Here is a 16,526-nt window from a genome sequence, read left to right as displayed (position 1 = left end):
TAGCCTAGGGAAGGTGAAAGTCTACAACCCTTAACCAGCTTTTGTTGGCTGGACTGGAGGGTGGTGCCACATTTTGTTCTAGGTGTTTGGTGGGAGTAGAATGGTTATTATCTAAGAGTCTTGCTACCTGGAGGCTTTCCTGGTCTTTTGGACGGAGACAGCAGCCTTTTCTTAGAATTTGTTATCAGTGCCTATTTGGTACTTCTGGGTTGTTCACTTCTCCAGAACCTAATCAGCCAAATTAAGGAAGAAGAAAATCTAGGGACCCAGTCATGTAGTTACCTGGATCCCAAAATCTCTAGGCAGTATGCCTTCTGTCTTTCAGGATTTTATGTCTGTTCTATACATAATGTCCAAGGATTTTTTTTTTTTTTTTTAGCTGTATAGCAGGAAAACTAGCGGGGGGTGGAGGGGTGAGCGGGATCTACTTCACCTTCACCATTCTGGAAGGAAAGATTAATGTAAAAATAATGCATCTTCCTGCCTATTAATTTTTAGGCTTTTATCATTCTTACCTTACTTCATTTGAATTTTTCACTATCTTTTCTAATGAATTTTTTTTTTCATATTCCTCAACTCAGCTTGGAGGGGGCAAAATAACTTAGAACATCTAGTGCAGGATAACCAACCACAAAAATATAAGATCCTTAAAAGCCAGGAATGGTAGTAAAAAGGTACAGATTTCTCTAGTCCATTTGCATATTTGAGCAAATGCCTGCACGGGAAGGAGGGGTTAGTCAAAGCATCAAGAGAAGCTATGATTTTCGGTGACTTACTACCTACATATGATCTGTGCATATGCATGGGTGGATGTGTAATATATATTCCATTGGACCAAAGATCTATCTTCCTCAGTGCTATATCCACAAGAGTCTCTGGCATAATGAAGGAAGTCAATGTTTCTTGAATTAAGGAAAGAGTAAATCAAAGAGAATGTTCATACAACTTCTGTTAGCAATAGTAATTAGAAGCTGTATTTTGATTTGTTTTTGAGTTACCTAATGATTCATAAATCATCCATCAAAATATTTATATACTTTAGCAAAAGGAAGTTTTAAAAGATATCAACAAAAAGTAAGTTACTGTCTAAAAAAGAGACACATAATACAGTAATTATCACACGACCATCTCAAGTTTGAATTTCAAATGGAAAAAAAAATACATTGTTTCTTTTTCTGTTCCATAGTGGGTCACAAATCAATACTTAAATTATAAAGACATCTAACCTACAGGAAAACAATGCCTCTTTTTCCTACCTGAATTACTTTATTTTTTCCTATCTTACTTTGAAGTGGATTCTCCATATGTTTTCAGAACACACCAACTAAAAATGGTATATAATTACAAGATGGGATCGGGAGGGAGACAAACCATAAGTGACTCTTAATCTCACAAAACAAACCGAGGGTTGATGGGGGGAGGGGGGTTAGGGGGGTGGGGTTATGGACATTGGGGAGGGTATGTGCTGTGGTGAGTGCTATGAAGTGTGTAAACCTGGCGATTCACAGACCTGTACCCCTGGGGATAAAAATATATTATATGTTTATAAAAAATAAAATTAAAAAAAAAAAACCTGTTGAAAACCAAAAAAAAAAAAAAAACAAAAATGGATCAGATCTTATTCCTTCTCACAGTAATATAACATCATTGTACAAAAATATGAAGATCATCAATAAATCAATATGGAATGCTATATGAAATGTCTTTATACAAAGTCCCCTGCTACAAAACTTTATCTAGTTTATATTAACTGACAATAAGTATATGACAAATTAAATATAACTTTGTAGCCTACTTGACTTGATTCCTAATCCTGTTAAGCAAATCATGATACCTAATGCTTGAAACTTTTTTTTTCATTTTTTTTATTTTATTATTTTTTATTTTCAGCATAACAGTATTCCTTGTATTTGCACCACACCCAGTGCTCCATGCAATTCGTGCCCTCTCTAATACCCACCACCTGGTTCCCCCAACCTCCCACCCCCCGCCACTTCAAACCCCACAGATTGTTTTTCAGAGTCCATAGTCTCTCATGGTTCACCTCCCCTTCCAATTTCCCCCAACTCCCTTCTCCTCTCGAACTCCCCTTGTCCTCCATGCTATTTGTTATGCTCCACAAATAAGTGAAACCATATGATAATTGACTCTCTCTGCTTGACTTATTTCACTCAGCAAATCTCTTCCAGTCCCGTCCAAGTTGCTACAAAAGTTGGGGATCCATCCTTTCTGATGGAGGCATAATACTCCATAGTGTATATGGACCACATCTTTCTTATCCATTCGTCCGTTGAAGGGCATCTTGGTTCTTTCCACAGTTTGGCGATGGTGGCCATTGCTGCTATAAACATTGGGGTACAGATGGCCCTTCTTTTCACTACATCTGTATCTTTGGGGTAAACACCCAGTAGTGCAATTACAGGGTCACAGGGAAGCTCTATTTTTAATTTCTTGAGGAATCTCCACACTGTTCTCCAAAGTGGCTGCACCAACTTGCATTCCCACCAACAGTGTAAGAGGGTTCCCCTTTCTCCACATCCCCTCCAACACATGTTGTTTCCTGTCTTGCTAATTTTGGCCATTCTAACTGGTGTAAGGTGTTATCTCAATGTGGTTTTAATCTGAATCTCCCTGATGGCTAGTGATGATGAACATTTTTTCATGTGTCTGATAGCCATTTGTATATGTCTTCACTGGAGAAATGTCTGTTCATATCTTCTGCCCATTTTTTGATATGATTATCTGTTTTGTGTGTGTTGAGTTTGAGGAGTTCTTTATAGATACTGGATATCAACCTTTTGTCTGTACTGTCATTTGCAAATATCTTCTCCCATTCCATGGGCTGCCTCTTTGTTTTCTTGACTGTTTCCTTTGCTGTGCAGAAGCTTTTGATTTTGATGAAGTCCCAAAAGTTTATTTTTGCTTTTGTTTCCTTTGCCTTTGGAGACATATCTTGAAAGAAGTTGCTGTGGCTGATATCGAAGAGATTACTGCCTATGTTCTCCTCTAGGATTCTGATGGATTCCTGTCTCATGTTGAGGTCTTTTATCCATTTTGAGTTTATCTTTGTGTACGGTGTAAGAGAATGGTCAAGTTTCATTCTTCTACATATAGCCGCCCAGTTTTCCCAGCACCATTTATTGAAGAGACTGTCTTTTTTCCCACTGTGTATTTTATCCCATTTTGTCGAAGATTATTTGACCATAGAGTTGAGGTAAAGGATCTGTACTCGAGGAACTACAGAACACTCATGAAAGAAATTGAAGAAGACACAGAAAGATGGAAGACCATTCCATGCTCTTGGATCGGAAGAATAATCATTGTTAAAATGTCTATACTGCCTAGAGCAATCTATACTTTTAATGCCATTCCAATCAAAATTCCACCGGTATTTTTCAAAGAGCTGGAGCAAAAATCCAAAAATTTGTATGGAACCAGAAGAGACCCCGAATCGCTAAGGAAATGTTGAAAGACAAAAATAAAACGGGGGGGCATCACGTTACCTGACTTCAAACTTTACTCCAAAGCTGTGATCACCAAGACAGCATGGTACTGGCATAAAAACAGACACATAGACCAGTGGAACAGAGTAGAGAGCCCAGATAATGCTTGAAACTTTAAATCCTCTCCAAATGGACATCAAATAATGATACCAGACAAAAAAGAGGTGAAATGAGTAGATCTCAACCAAGTTTCTCCAAATTACAATTTGTAAAATGTATTGGCAAAATTCTCACTTATGCTTTTAACCTCATTAGTTGTCAGTATCAAAAGCAATACACAATAAACATGTTTTCAGCAAATGAAATATGTGGAGGTAGAATCAAAAAATAATTTAAAATATCAAACATGGAGCTGTCCAGAAAAACACAAGTTCAAACACAATGTAAAGGCTTTTAAAACATTTGAGAATTCATAAATAAAAATAAGTAAAATACAAATTCACCCAAGAATATATCATTTAATTCACCAGGAGAATTATATAAATTCCAGTTTTCTAATTCTTCCCACCCTTAGCTTACAGACGGGGAAAGATGATAGTTCAAAATAGATCCTATACTTTTAGCCAATTCAATAACTGTTAAGCCGATTTACATTAGTAGAGCTAAAAATTCACAATATTATAAAAAGAGCCAATAATCACAGCTGTAAAAAGCTGACATTTTTTAATGACCATCTTGACAATGGCACGGGTTTCTATATTGGGTGTGGTCATAAAAATGACCTTTTATGTCCCAACACATATCTACCACACTATTTACCCTGGGTTTAAAAAAATAAGTACTTTTAGTTAAATTAATTCTGGATACACTTCTTTTTCTACTTTTATCCAAATCACTTGTCATAAGAAGCTTTTTGACACTATATTACTAGCTAACTAAAATGATATTAATTTCTACCAAGTCCAAGGATGAAGTTTAATCAACAGAAAATTTCTGTATTTTGGGATGCCTGGGTGGCTCACAGTGGGTTACGTGGCTACATTCGACTCAGGTCATGATCCCAGAGTCCTGGGATTAAGCCCTGTTTCGGGGACCCTGCTCAGCAGGGAGTCTGCTTCTCTCTTTTCTGCTCCCCTGCTTGTGTTCTCTCTGTGTCAAATAAATAAATAAAATCTTAAAAAAAAAAAAAATTCTGTATTCTACATGTGGTAGAAGGATTTTTTTAAAAAAACTTTTACTGTAGTAATGAATAACCAAAAACAAACTAAATGCTTACCTATACTGGTACAGTTAAACCAATTATGGTATGTGTATACATATATATATATGTATGTATATACATACATATACATCCTGTGGAATACTATAGAACAAAAAGTAAGTTCATATGTACTGATACTAAAATACAAATCATATTGAATAAATACAGAAAGAAATAAAAGAATGGATTGAGTGGAATTACATTTCCTGTAAAAACTAATCAAAAAATTATATAATACAGTATTAGCATAGGTACATATGCAAAAATGGAGAAAATCCTCTAGAAGGCTCACATCAAACTGCTAATAGTGGTTACCTCTGGGGAGAATTGTTTGAATGTAATGTCAGCAAGAATATTCCTCTATTTTTTGTGGGGGGAAAAAAAAATGACCTACCATGAAATTTAGGGGGAAAAGGACTTTTTTTTTTAGCATGAAAATAAATCTTTATTTTCAGTTATTACCCACCAATAAGAGAAAGTTAGGTTCACAATATTGGCTCTTGACACAATGTGAACTAAAAAGCAAAATTACATCCATGAGATACAACTAATGGACCTTTTTGAAGTTCAGACTATCTTGAAAGCTTGCAACATGCCAGTCCTCAGTTTGCTTTAAATGATTAAGCTTATGCATAGAATCAAAGAATAATGTTCTGTGTGTCTCTGATATTGACATTTATCATGATTTCCATAACAATATTCATACAAATTTTTTCTCTTAATCCCCTTTACCCACAATATTTATCAGATGCATGTATCATGCCTTTTTTCATCTAAAAGAGGTAGAAACACAGTATAAATGCAAGCTAATCTAGTAATTAATTCTATAGAATTTTGTTCTTGAACTTCTTTAGCTACTGATTCTATATGCTGGATGCTGTTCTGCACTGGAGAAGTGCAGAACAGCATTCAGCATTACCTTTGTAATCTACTAAGTAAGCTTTCAACAAACACTTATTGGTCAATTGAAAAGAATTCTATACTAAAATGAGACTACAGTCATTCTATAATTGCACATGTTTGCATATGCCAATGTGTATAAGCTTTTTACCTAAAGTATGCCACAGTTTAAAAGACAGAGAAAGCAGACTCCCAAACCTCTACCTTATATTCATCCACAATAATGCTGAGAGCTTCATGACCAGCTTTCCTCATGTCTTCCAATTCTTGTTTGTGTTTTTCCTGAAAAACAAAAACAAAAAAACGAAATCATGGTTTCTTCTTTTGTTTACAAAATAAAACCATTGACTCTTGCATCCGTGAATGATTGAGTGGTTTGTGGTATACTGATGCTGCTAAAAACAATGAGAAAAAATAAAGTTCTCTTTAAAACCATTAGGGAGGACTGAAGCAATGAAAAACAACAGGAAAACAATAACTGCGAGAGGAAAATCATACTGAGAGGTGAGATAACACAGAGCAATGGTGTTATCTCTTGGGGCATATGGCAATTCTGCACTTGATCAAGAGCCAGGAGGGACTGTTTTAATTCAATAAGCTCAGGCCTCTACATATTTTTTATTAGTTCTCCAGTAATATACACACACCAATAGTTTAATACATAACCAAGTTGGAGAACTGCTGGATTAAGGTGACCAATCCCCCATTCTATCTTCTTAGCAAAGGAATAGATGAACTCTATTTGGAGAATATTAACATTCTACAGAGCCGTTCAAATTTTTCAAACATTCTGTACAGTTTTCAATACAAAAGTACCAAAGCTGACAATAGATGAGATCAAAGACACAGAAAACAGAAAAGACAAAAGGAATAGGCCCATGAATGATTTAGATATTAATTATCAAAAAGTTTAAAATATGTTACGATTCAGGGGCACAGTTGGTTAAGCATCTGACTTTTGGTTTCAACTCAGGTCATGATCTCAGTGTCATGAGATCCAGCCCCAGGTCAGGCTCCGCACTCAGTGCTGAGTCAGCTTGGGATTCTCTCTCCATTTCTCTCTCCCTCTGCCCCCCTGCTCATGTCCTCTCTCTTTCTAAAATAAGTAAATAAATCTTTAAAAAATGCATGATTCATATGTTAAAGAAGTAGAGAAGAAATGAAGAAAATGGATAGGATACAGATTTTCATCAGAGAACTGGAATTCACGAGATAGAAATTTTACAGCTGAGAAATACACACTATTAATAACTCAACAGATAATGTAAACAGTAGATGAACACAGCAGGAAGCACGATTAGAGAACTAAAAGATAGTGGGGGGGGTAAAAGAGATTAGAGTGAGAAGAGGAATAAAACTATGGGAAATATAAAAAACAAATCTAAAATGACAAATGGGACAGAGTAAAAAGATTAAATAGACATGCAACAAAAGAATCGTTTAAAAAATAATCCAAAATAAGACAAAAAATGAAATGTAGCAAGATGATAAATAATGGAGAAAAATGAAAATTTATATCATACATTAATTAGGACATTACATGAACCTACAGCTATTTCTCAAAAAAAAAAAAAAAAGAACCATTAAGATATAAATACATCCAAAAACTAAATTTTAGATAAAATAAAAAAACTCCTAAGAAAAAGCACAACTTACCAAAGTGTTTAAAAGATGAAATAAAAAAATCTTAATAGTCTTTGTGTAAGAAAAATTGAATTTATTAATTAAAAAACAAACAACAACAAAAAAACACAAGAAAACCTCTAATCAAGGAATTTCTAAGCCTAGATGACTTAACAGGTGATTTTAATAAATTTAAGTAAGAAATAAGAGAAATCTTACACAAACTCTTCCAGAGAATAGGAAATGAGGGAATATTTCCCCACATATTTTATTAGGACAGCATATCCCTTATACTTAACTCTGCAGAGATATTTAAAAGGATAAAAAATTATGAACCACTCTTTTATAAGTATAGAAACAAATTCTAAACAAAGTATGAGCTAATTGAGTCTAACAATATATAAATAGAATAACCTCTCAATCAAGGATTTACTTTAGGAATATCAGCTTGGGAAAAGTGCTATACATTGTTTCAGGCTTAAATCACAAAAAACCTTCCACACAATCTTCCACGAGCTCCTTTTCTTCCCCTACTTGCTTGCTGGATGCCAATGCCCAAGATGACAACAAAAGCCAGGTTCTGCAGAGGGCACAGCCTCTGCCAGCTTGAAATCCTGAATGATTGCAAAGAATAACTGCATCATCACCTCAATGGACTTTGGGAGAAAATTAAACCTCAACTATATTTAGGATAAAAGATAATATCAATAATTTTTTGTCCATTTACTGATTCCACTTGCTCATTTATCATCTCTCCTTAGTTATAGTACCTTACTGATTTAACAGGTTCTATTTCATTATTAACATCTAATTTCCCTTCCTGGGATATCCCTTTATATACCTTAGTGTGCCTAAATCACTATTTCCCCAAATTGCCACAATATTAAGAAAAAATCACCAAGGGCACGTGTTATAAATATGGATTTTTGTTGGTGTAATTATCAATCTATGGCTCATGGCAGCAATGCTTCTGGAGTCACTTTTCCATTTCTATGAGAGTTGTTTCAGTAAAAATTAAATAACATAACAGTTCAATTACCTGATTATTCAAGTTATGTACTCTATTACACTAAAAACAAGGGAACAAAGAAGGGCATCACTATCAACTCATCATTTTGGATCTCCCATTCATGTCAGGTTATCTCACAAAAAACTTGAGACTTTCATAAAAGAACCTAAGGAGGGCAAAAAGCATCAATCCATGTGCTAAGTACTAACATAGTTTTTCTCTTACTTTTCAAGATTAAAAAACATGTAAATAGAAATAGATATTCTGACATCTCCTTTCCACATCATAGTGGATCATCTCACACAGTTCTTGGAATGCATATGTTTGTTTTACTTTCAGGCCAGTGATATATAAGCAGCTCACATAAAATAGGCAAATATGGTCAAACTGTGGACATTAACAACATACTTTAACATATTAAACCTCAGACAAACCCAGAAGGAAATACCTTGAACTTTACTAAAACCAGCATTTTCCAAACTTAATTAATCAAATACTAATTTATTTTTTCTCTCTTGACAATACCTATTATTAACTAATCTCTTCAGTTTAGAATTGAGAAAAACTGAGAACCAAAAAGGTCAAAAAGCTATTTAGAATTAATTAGTCTGAGAAAAACAAATTAACCTAGATCCATTAAGTAAAACTCAGAATGTATTCTACTTTTATCTAATTACAAATTAGAGATGAATATGAATCATTGCAATGATCAAGTTTGATAATTCAGTAACTATAGTCCTGAACAAGGACATAAAACAAAAAAGTATTGGTGTGCTATTAAAAAAGCAGAGAGTACAATGTACTAAGCAATGAACATAAAAGGCATTTTCTTAGAGACATTTCGTAAGTAATCGAAATGCTCTATGACACATTTTAACTGACAATGAACATTTTATAAATGGCTGTATCTTCTAGAGAGAAGGAATATTAATTCAGTGCTTTGCATAGTATCTGAGAACATATCAGCTATCAGCAAATATGTTGGATTATGCTGAAATTCTCAGTACTGAAGTAATGGATTTCTATAATCATTCTAGATATTTGTTATCTAGATATCTAGATATCTAGATAAATTTAAAGATGAATTTTGACTGTTATATTTAATATGTACTTCATAAATTTTTAAAAATGATATAGTCAGTAATATTCATCATAATTCAAGGTAGAAAATGTAGACTCTCCAAGTACTACGAAATTTATAGTCGCCAATCACCTAAAATTCTCCCTGATGCTATTATTTAATATCAAATTTTCTCAGTAAGCATTATATTTAATTTACACTGTTACTATGTGCCAGACTGCTAGGCTTTGGGGATAAAGTGATAATTAAAATATAGTAGTTATCTTCAGTGTGATAACATACAAGATTGAGTAACCAGTGTTACATTAATCCAAAGCCAGATAAAGAAAATATAAGAAAAGTACAAAACAATGAGCCCTATAAATATAGATGTAATACTCTTTAATAAAATAGCAACAAACAGCATCCAACAGCATTTTAAAAGGATTATGCACTAAGGACGAAGTGGAATTTATCTCAGGAATGCCAAGGTGGTTCAAAACACATACATCAATCTATTTAATACACCATTTTAAAACAAAAAAGGAAAATAATAAACCCACATGACCATCTCAGTATGGAGGAAAACAATAAGATCAAACATACTTTCTTGGTAAAAAAAAATACTCAACAGGGGTACCTGGGTGGCTCAGTCAGTTAAGCGTCTGCCTTCGGCTCAGGTCATGATTCCAGAGCCCTGAGATCAAGCCCCACCTTGGAATCCTTAACTCAGTGGGAAGCCTACTTCTTCCTCTCTTACTCCCCCTGCTTGTCTTCCCTCTTTCGCTGTGTCTCTCTCCATCAAATAAATAAAAATCTTTTTAAAAAATACTCAATAAATTAAAAATAGAAAGCAACAACTTCAACCTGAGAAGGGGCATCTGTGCTAACATTATACTATTGGCAAGAGACTAAAACTTTAACATCAGCAACAGGACAAGAATGTACACCCCAGACACTTAACATTGTACTGAAGGTCTAGCAAAGGCATTAGGCAAGAAAAATAAACAAAAGGCATCTTAAGAAATTACTAGATTACAAATGAGGAAGTGAAACTATCCCTATTTGCAGATGTGATTTTATATATACTGGAAATACTTATTAGATCCAATAAGCAATACACTATTAGATCTAATAAACAAGTTCAGCAAAGTTATAAGATAACAAGGTCAACACACAAAAATCATGTTTATTTTTAGACACTTATAGTGAACAATCCAAACATGAAATCAGGAAAAAAATTCCACTTAACAAAAGAATGAAAAAAAAAAATACTTAGGAATAAATTCTACCAAAGAAATATAAAACTTTTACACTAAAAACTGTATAAAAATTATAGAATCTTAATAAATGGAAAGATATCCGTGTTACTAGAATGGAAGATTTAATGTGTTAAGTGTGACTAATCCCCAAACTTATCTATAGATTCAGTATAATCTCTATCAAGATTTTAGTGGCTGTATTTTGCAGAAAGAGAGAAGCTGATCCCAAAATTCACATAGAATTGCAAGGGATGGGGCACCTGGGTAGCTCAGTTGGTTAAGCATCCAACTCTTGATCTCAGCCCAGGTCTTGATTGCAGGGTCCTGAGTTCAAGTTCAAGTCCCACATTGGGCTCCATGCTTAGCCCATACTTTATGGGGAAAAAATAAGAGGCACAAGTACTGCAAGGGATTATGAACAGCTAAAAACAATTTTGAAAAAGATGATCAAAGTTACAGGATTGACATTTTCTAATTATAAAATTTAGCACAAAGCTGCAGTGACCAAACATTGTGGTACTGGTATAAAGACAGAGGCTGATTTCAGTGGAAAATAGAAATGAGAGTTCCAAAATTAGCCTTTACATCCATAATCAATTGACTTTTTACAAAGTGACAAGACAATTCAATAGCAAAGAAATAATCTTACCAACAAATGACGGTGGGGCAACTGAATCCACATACAAAAGAATAAATCTGGAACCCCACTTTGCATGATATATAAAAATTAACTAAAAATGGAATACCTAAATATAAATGCTAAAATTATCAAGCTCTTAAAGGAAAAATAGATGCATACTTGTAGTAATATTGGATTAGGCAACAGTTTCTGAAAATATGATATATGACAGAAGCACAAGAAAGTAAGAAAAAAAAGTGAATTAGATTTCATCAAAACTTAAAACTTCTGTGAATCAAAGGACACGAATAAGAAGGTAAAAAGGCAACACACTCAATATTTGCAAATAATATATTTGATAAAGGCCTAGTATCCAAAATATATGTAATAAGTAAGTCTCATAACTCAGCAACAAAAAGATAAGTCAAATTTTAAGATGGGCAATGAACTTAAATATTTCTCCAAAGACACAGATGCCCAACATCATTAGCTATTATGGAGATTCAAGTTGAAATTACTCACATCCACTAGGATAACTATAATAGAAAGAGAAGAAAATTAAGTGTTAGCAAGGAGGTGAAGAAATTGAAACCAATACATATGGCTGGTAGGGATGTAAAATGGTACATCCATTTTGCAAAACAGTATGGCAGTTCCTCAAAACATTAAATAGTTACCAAATGTTCCAGAAATTGCACTCCTATCTATATACCCAAGGGCATAGATAAAATGTACATTCACATGAAAAACTGTACATAAATGTTCACAATCAACATAATTAATAATAGCCAAAAAGTAGAAACAATGCAAACATCATGTAATGAGCTGGATAAACTATAGCATTATCCATACAATGGAATATTATTCATCCACAAAAGGAATGAAGTACTGACACTTATGACAAACATGGCTAAAACTTGAAAACATTATGCTGTATGGAAATATCCAAACACAAAAGGCTATATATTGCATGATTCCATTTTATATGAAATGTCTAAAACAGGCAGAGGCAGAAAGTAGATTAGCAGTTGCCAGATGCTGGAGGAGAGGGAGATGAGGAGTAACTGCTTAATGCATATGGGGTTTCTTCTTGAGGTGAGAAAAAAACGACTGGCATTGGATAGGTATTAGTGACTGTTCAACAATATTGTGGATATACTAAAAACCACTAGATTACATACTTTAAAATGGTTTCAATGGTGAATTTTATGCTATGTGAATTTTATCTCAATACAAAAAAAATTGCAAGAAAAAATAGTATGTTTTTGTCATTTCAATTTCTAAGCTGAAGGGTGTTTTATTTCTTCTTTCATTTTGAATTCATTTCTAATTTGGTTTCTTTTCTATCAGAGAATCATGGTTTATTATTTTTTCACTTAGAATTCATTGAAGTGTCTGGAAGATTCCTCATAAAAGAACCATGAGAATAACATTCTCTAAGTTTTTGAATGCAGAGAACTATGTGCAGCTTTTAAAACTGAAAGTCAGAAACACCTGGGCAGCTCAGTCAGTTAAGGGTGTGCCGCAGGCTCAGGTCATGATCCCAGGGTCCTGGGATCGAGTCCCCGTTCCTGCCACTCCCCCTGCTTGTGTGTGCTCGCTCACACTCCCTGACAAATAAACAAACAAAATCTTTGAAATTGAAAATCAGTGGTATATAAATCCTTAATTCACATCTTTTCTTTGAGCATCTTAATTGTGTTACGTTATTCTTTGGCATAAAGTGTGTTTTCTAAAAGTCTGACGTGGATTTAATCTTCTTTACCTTTTATCTTGGTTGCCTATAATTTATTTCTGAAATTGGGTCACTTTTGAGAGTGAAAGGGGTTACCATTTATAATCACAATAGGGAAATAGGCATAAATATAGACTGTCCTGGGCAAACTAACAAGCAAAGTGATTATATTTACAGAGTTCTGCAATATTTTGTAAGTTACTTTCTTTGAAGCCACTAGAATATATCCCTAATGGACTGTTTGGCATCTGTTTTCCCAGGTATACATATATACTTAAACAAGATCCTACCCTTCTTTTATTTTCTGAAAGTTTGATGAATTTTGTTTTTTCATACAGTTGTTTCATCTCTATAGTATTGTCAAGAACTCTATTCAGACATACACTGGGTCAGTTTTGCTTATTTCCTATAATTATTCCTTTCTCTCAAATCCTTTCTTCATGTATTTGATGTTTTTCATTTTTCTTTCTGCCATCCTTTATTTTTCATTCTTTCTACAGCACTATGTTCTGTCTGCTCTTCTTTTGAGCTTAGCCCTCATTTGGGGAGTTTTTTCTTTTATTTTACTTCTAATTCTTTTTTGTGTCTGTCAGCCCCCTTTTCTTATTTAACTGTGATCTTTTCTCATTTCTGAACCATTATATTTCTGATTTATGCTAGTCTTCAAAATGTTTCTATCTTTGTACACAGTTCCACCACAATCCTCTTCTCCTACCCATGTTCCAAGCTACTTTCAGGAAGTAAGTAAGTAATTCCTTACTCCTGAGTAAGGAATGAGGTGGACCTGAACAACCTCCCTGGGTTTACAATCCTAGGGTTTCCTCTTCTGTTATTGTAAGGTAATGAAGTGTGTGTGTGTGTGTGTGTAACCAGGGGAGCCACTCCTCCAGTACTTTCTGATACCAGCTTTCTCTGAGCCCCTTCTCTAAAGTACATTCTTCTTCCTTCAATGCATTGTGCCGTTCCTTACGATTTCCCTATCATGCATCTCTGTACTTTAAGAAGGGTACTTTCACCAGGTATTTATTTCTAAGAGAAATGAGGGCTCAGCATTCTGCCAGTTTCAGCTGCTGGACTCTGATATGTCTTCCAAGTCCTCTCTCTGTTGGCAATTGTTCTAGCAATTGTTGGCAGCAATCTAAGTCTGAATCACTAAATGCTCAGGACCACCTGAAGTCCCCTATGTCCCCCGCCATTACTCCAGCACAGATGTGATTGACACATATATCTCACTCAATAGTTCTGCTCTATCGGCTTGTGCTCTAGAGTTCATTTAAATAACTGTCATCTACTTTTTTGTTATTGAATATAGTGTTTATGACTTCTTTTCTTTTAAATATCTTAGTCTAATTTTGTAAGAAAATCTGAAAAGATTCCAAAACTCTGCAGCCTCTGCTTCGGCCATCATCATGCCAAATCCACCCTTTCCTTCTTGGAATATTTTTTTTACATGGTTCTCTTCCTATCTGTTCCTTCTCAGTCTGTTCTGTTGGCTCCTTCTCACTGTCCCAACTTTGGGATGTGGAAGTTTCCTGGGAATCAGATCTCTTTTACTTCTTCAACCTCTCTCTAATTAACCGTATTACCTTAAATATTTATCTATGTACAACTCCTTAATTTATATCTCTAATCTTGCCATGGCTGATCCCCAGATTTATATAACTAGTTACCTATTAAGGTTTATATGGATAACTGAAAGGATTCTCAAGTTCAACTTGGGAGGGAGAAATTTTACTTCCGTTGAATATACGTATCTCAAATGGTACCTCATATATAATGTCAGCTCGAAAAATAAGGACTGAATAAAGAAGACAGAGAGTGGACAGGATTTGAAGGCCAAATATAATTGGAAAGTGAAAAAGGTGTTTCAGTCTTCATCAAAGACAGTTATTTAACATCATAATAAGTATATTAAGAAAGTATTTAAAGGGGCGCCTGGGTGGCTCAGTGGGTTAAGCCGCTGCCTTCGGCTCAGGTCATGATCTCGGGGTCCTGGGATCGAGTCCCGCATCGGGCTCTCTGCTCAGCAGGGAGCCTGCTTCCCTCTCTCTCTCTGCCTGCCTGCCTCTCCGTCTACTTGTGATCTCTCTCTGTCAAATAAATAAATAAAATCTTTAAAAAAAAAAAAAAAGAAAGTATTTAAAACCTGGTCTTCAAAAAGGAGGTTATTAATAGGTTAACATACATATCTAGTGAGTTAACGAATGAGATTATAATCAACATTATTTTCTGATACAAGCTCAGCTTATAAATTAGCAAATATTTTTGGACATTTTTTTAATCTATTAAATGAAAGAGTTGGGTTTAATCATCTTCTAAAATACCCTTCCAATTTTCTTCATGCTATTCTGTGATATGGTAGGCTGAAACTAGATCAACCAACCTCCCTTTGCTTACTTCAGGGCTACTGACCGTAATCATACAACCACACTAAACACACAAGGCTGTCCAGTTACCAAAAGAAAACACAAGAATAACCAGATAGTCCTACATGGCCCGAAATTTTTATTTCAAGAATACAGAGCCAAAAATTTACAACCTATCTCCAAAAAAGTCAAAACCAAATTTGACCACAATGATAACTTTCTTTCAAAATGTCAAACCCAAAACCATCATTAGAAAGGGAAGATTCAGGAAAATGCCTTCACCTTAAATAAAATTACAGACTTTTTCATTAAACAAGAAGAGACTTGAAAGGTAAGCTATTCCATTGTATTCATTTTATAAATGAGGAAACTGAGGTATAGATAGGTCAGGAAGTCTGGTCAAGGTCACTGAGTTCAGTAAGGGCGGGGTGAAGCCTGAATCAGATCTGCTAACAGCCAGCCCAAAGTTTACAGAAAAATGTCCCATCAAAGACTGAACTCACTTGAGTATATTCCCAATTCTTCATCAACAGATTTGTTTTCTATACAAAACTCAATAATGCATAGACTCGTATGTTTTAAATTATGCCTTCTGAGGAAAGACACTAACTGGTCACTCTTAGTAAAACCTGACATAGTCATTCATCAATTTATTACTGTCAACCAGAAATTTTGGTCTGACAAAAAAGATGTGAAGTCAGATGCTTTTCAAAGGTTATCAGAAGTCCATTCCAACAACTGTCCACTGCCCATAATCACTCCAGTACCAACTCTTTGACAAAATTATTAAATCCTCATGGGTCTAATACCTTTAACATACCTGGACATGACTAGTAATGAAAAATTATTTGTTGAATACTTACATATTATAAATAGGAACCACACAATAGAATTAGTTCAACAAATAGAGGTAGCTCACAAAAAGGGAAATTAGCAATTTTTAAAAGTAATCATCATTGGTATACTGATAACAAAACTCAATGCAGATATCTGAATCAAGATTTATACAATTTTTTAAAGACTAAGCTTATGACACAAACTGATAAACATTTCTCAATTCGCATTATATTATTGTTGGCCATTAACAAACCAAGTAGAACCCATATTAATCACAACTAGCAAATCAATCCATGCATAGTAACAGTATCCTGTGCCAGGTTGATGGTTAAAAGCCAGTATTTGATTGATGTACCTGGAATAAAGTACAAGGAAGGAAGGAAGGGAGGGAGGGAGGGAGAGAAAAGGAGG

At 34.5% G+C, this 16,526-nt stretch overlaps 1 protein-coding gene across 6 annotated transcripts in view; it reads right to left on the bottom strand.

Moving 5' to 3' along the window:
• The window catches only part of CCDC91 (coiled-coil domain containing 91), a 377,326-nt gene that overhangs the window by 197,313 nt on the left and 163,487 nt on the right, over positions 1–16,526 (bottom strand). For all 6 annotated transcript variants that reach the window (XM_047741685.1, XM_047741684.1, XM_047741683.1 and 3 more), the window contains one exon: positions 5,809–5,886. In XM_047741685.1, coding sequence (XP_047597641.1) covers positions 5,809–5,886 — 78 coding nt within the window. The remainder of the gene's footprint in view (positions 1–5,808; positions 5,887–16,526) is intronic.

Source organism: Lutra lutra, chromosome 8, assembly GCF_902655055.1.
Source record: "Lutra lutra chromosome 8, mLutLut1.2, whole genome shotgun sequence".
Taxonomy (NCBI): Eukaryota; Metazoa; Chordata; class Mammalia; order Carnivora; family Mustelidae; genus Lutra; species Lutra lutra.
The sequence above is the reverse complement of the archived record's forward strand: the minus strand, read 5'-3'. Positions and strand labels throughout refer to the sequence as shown.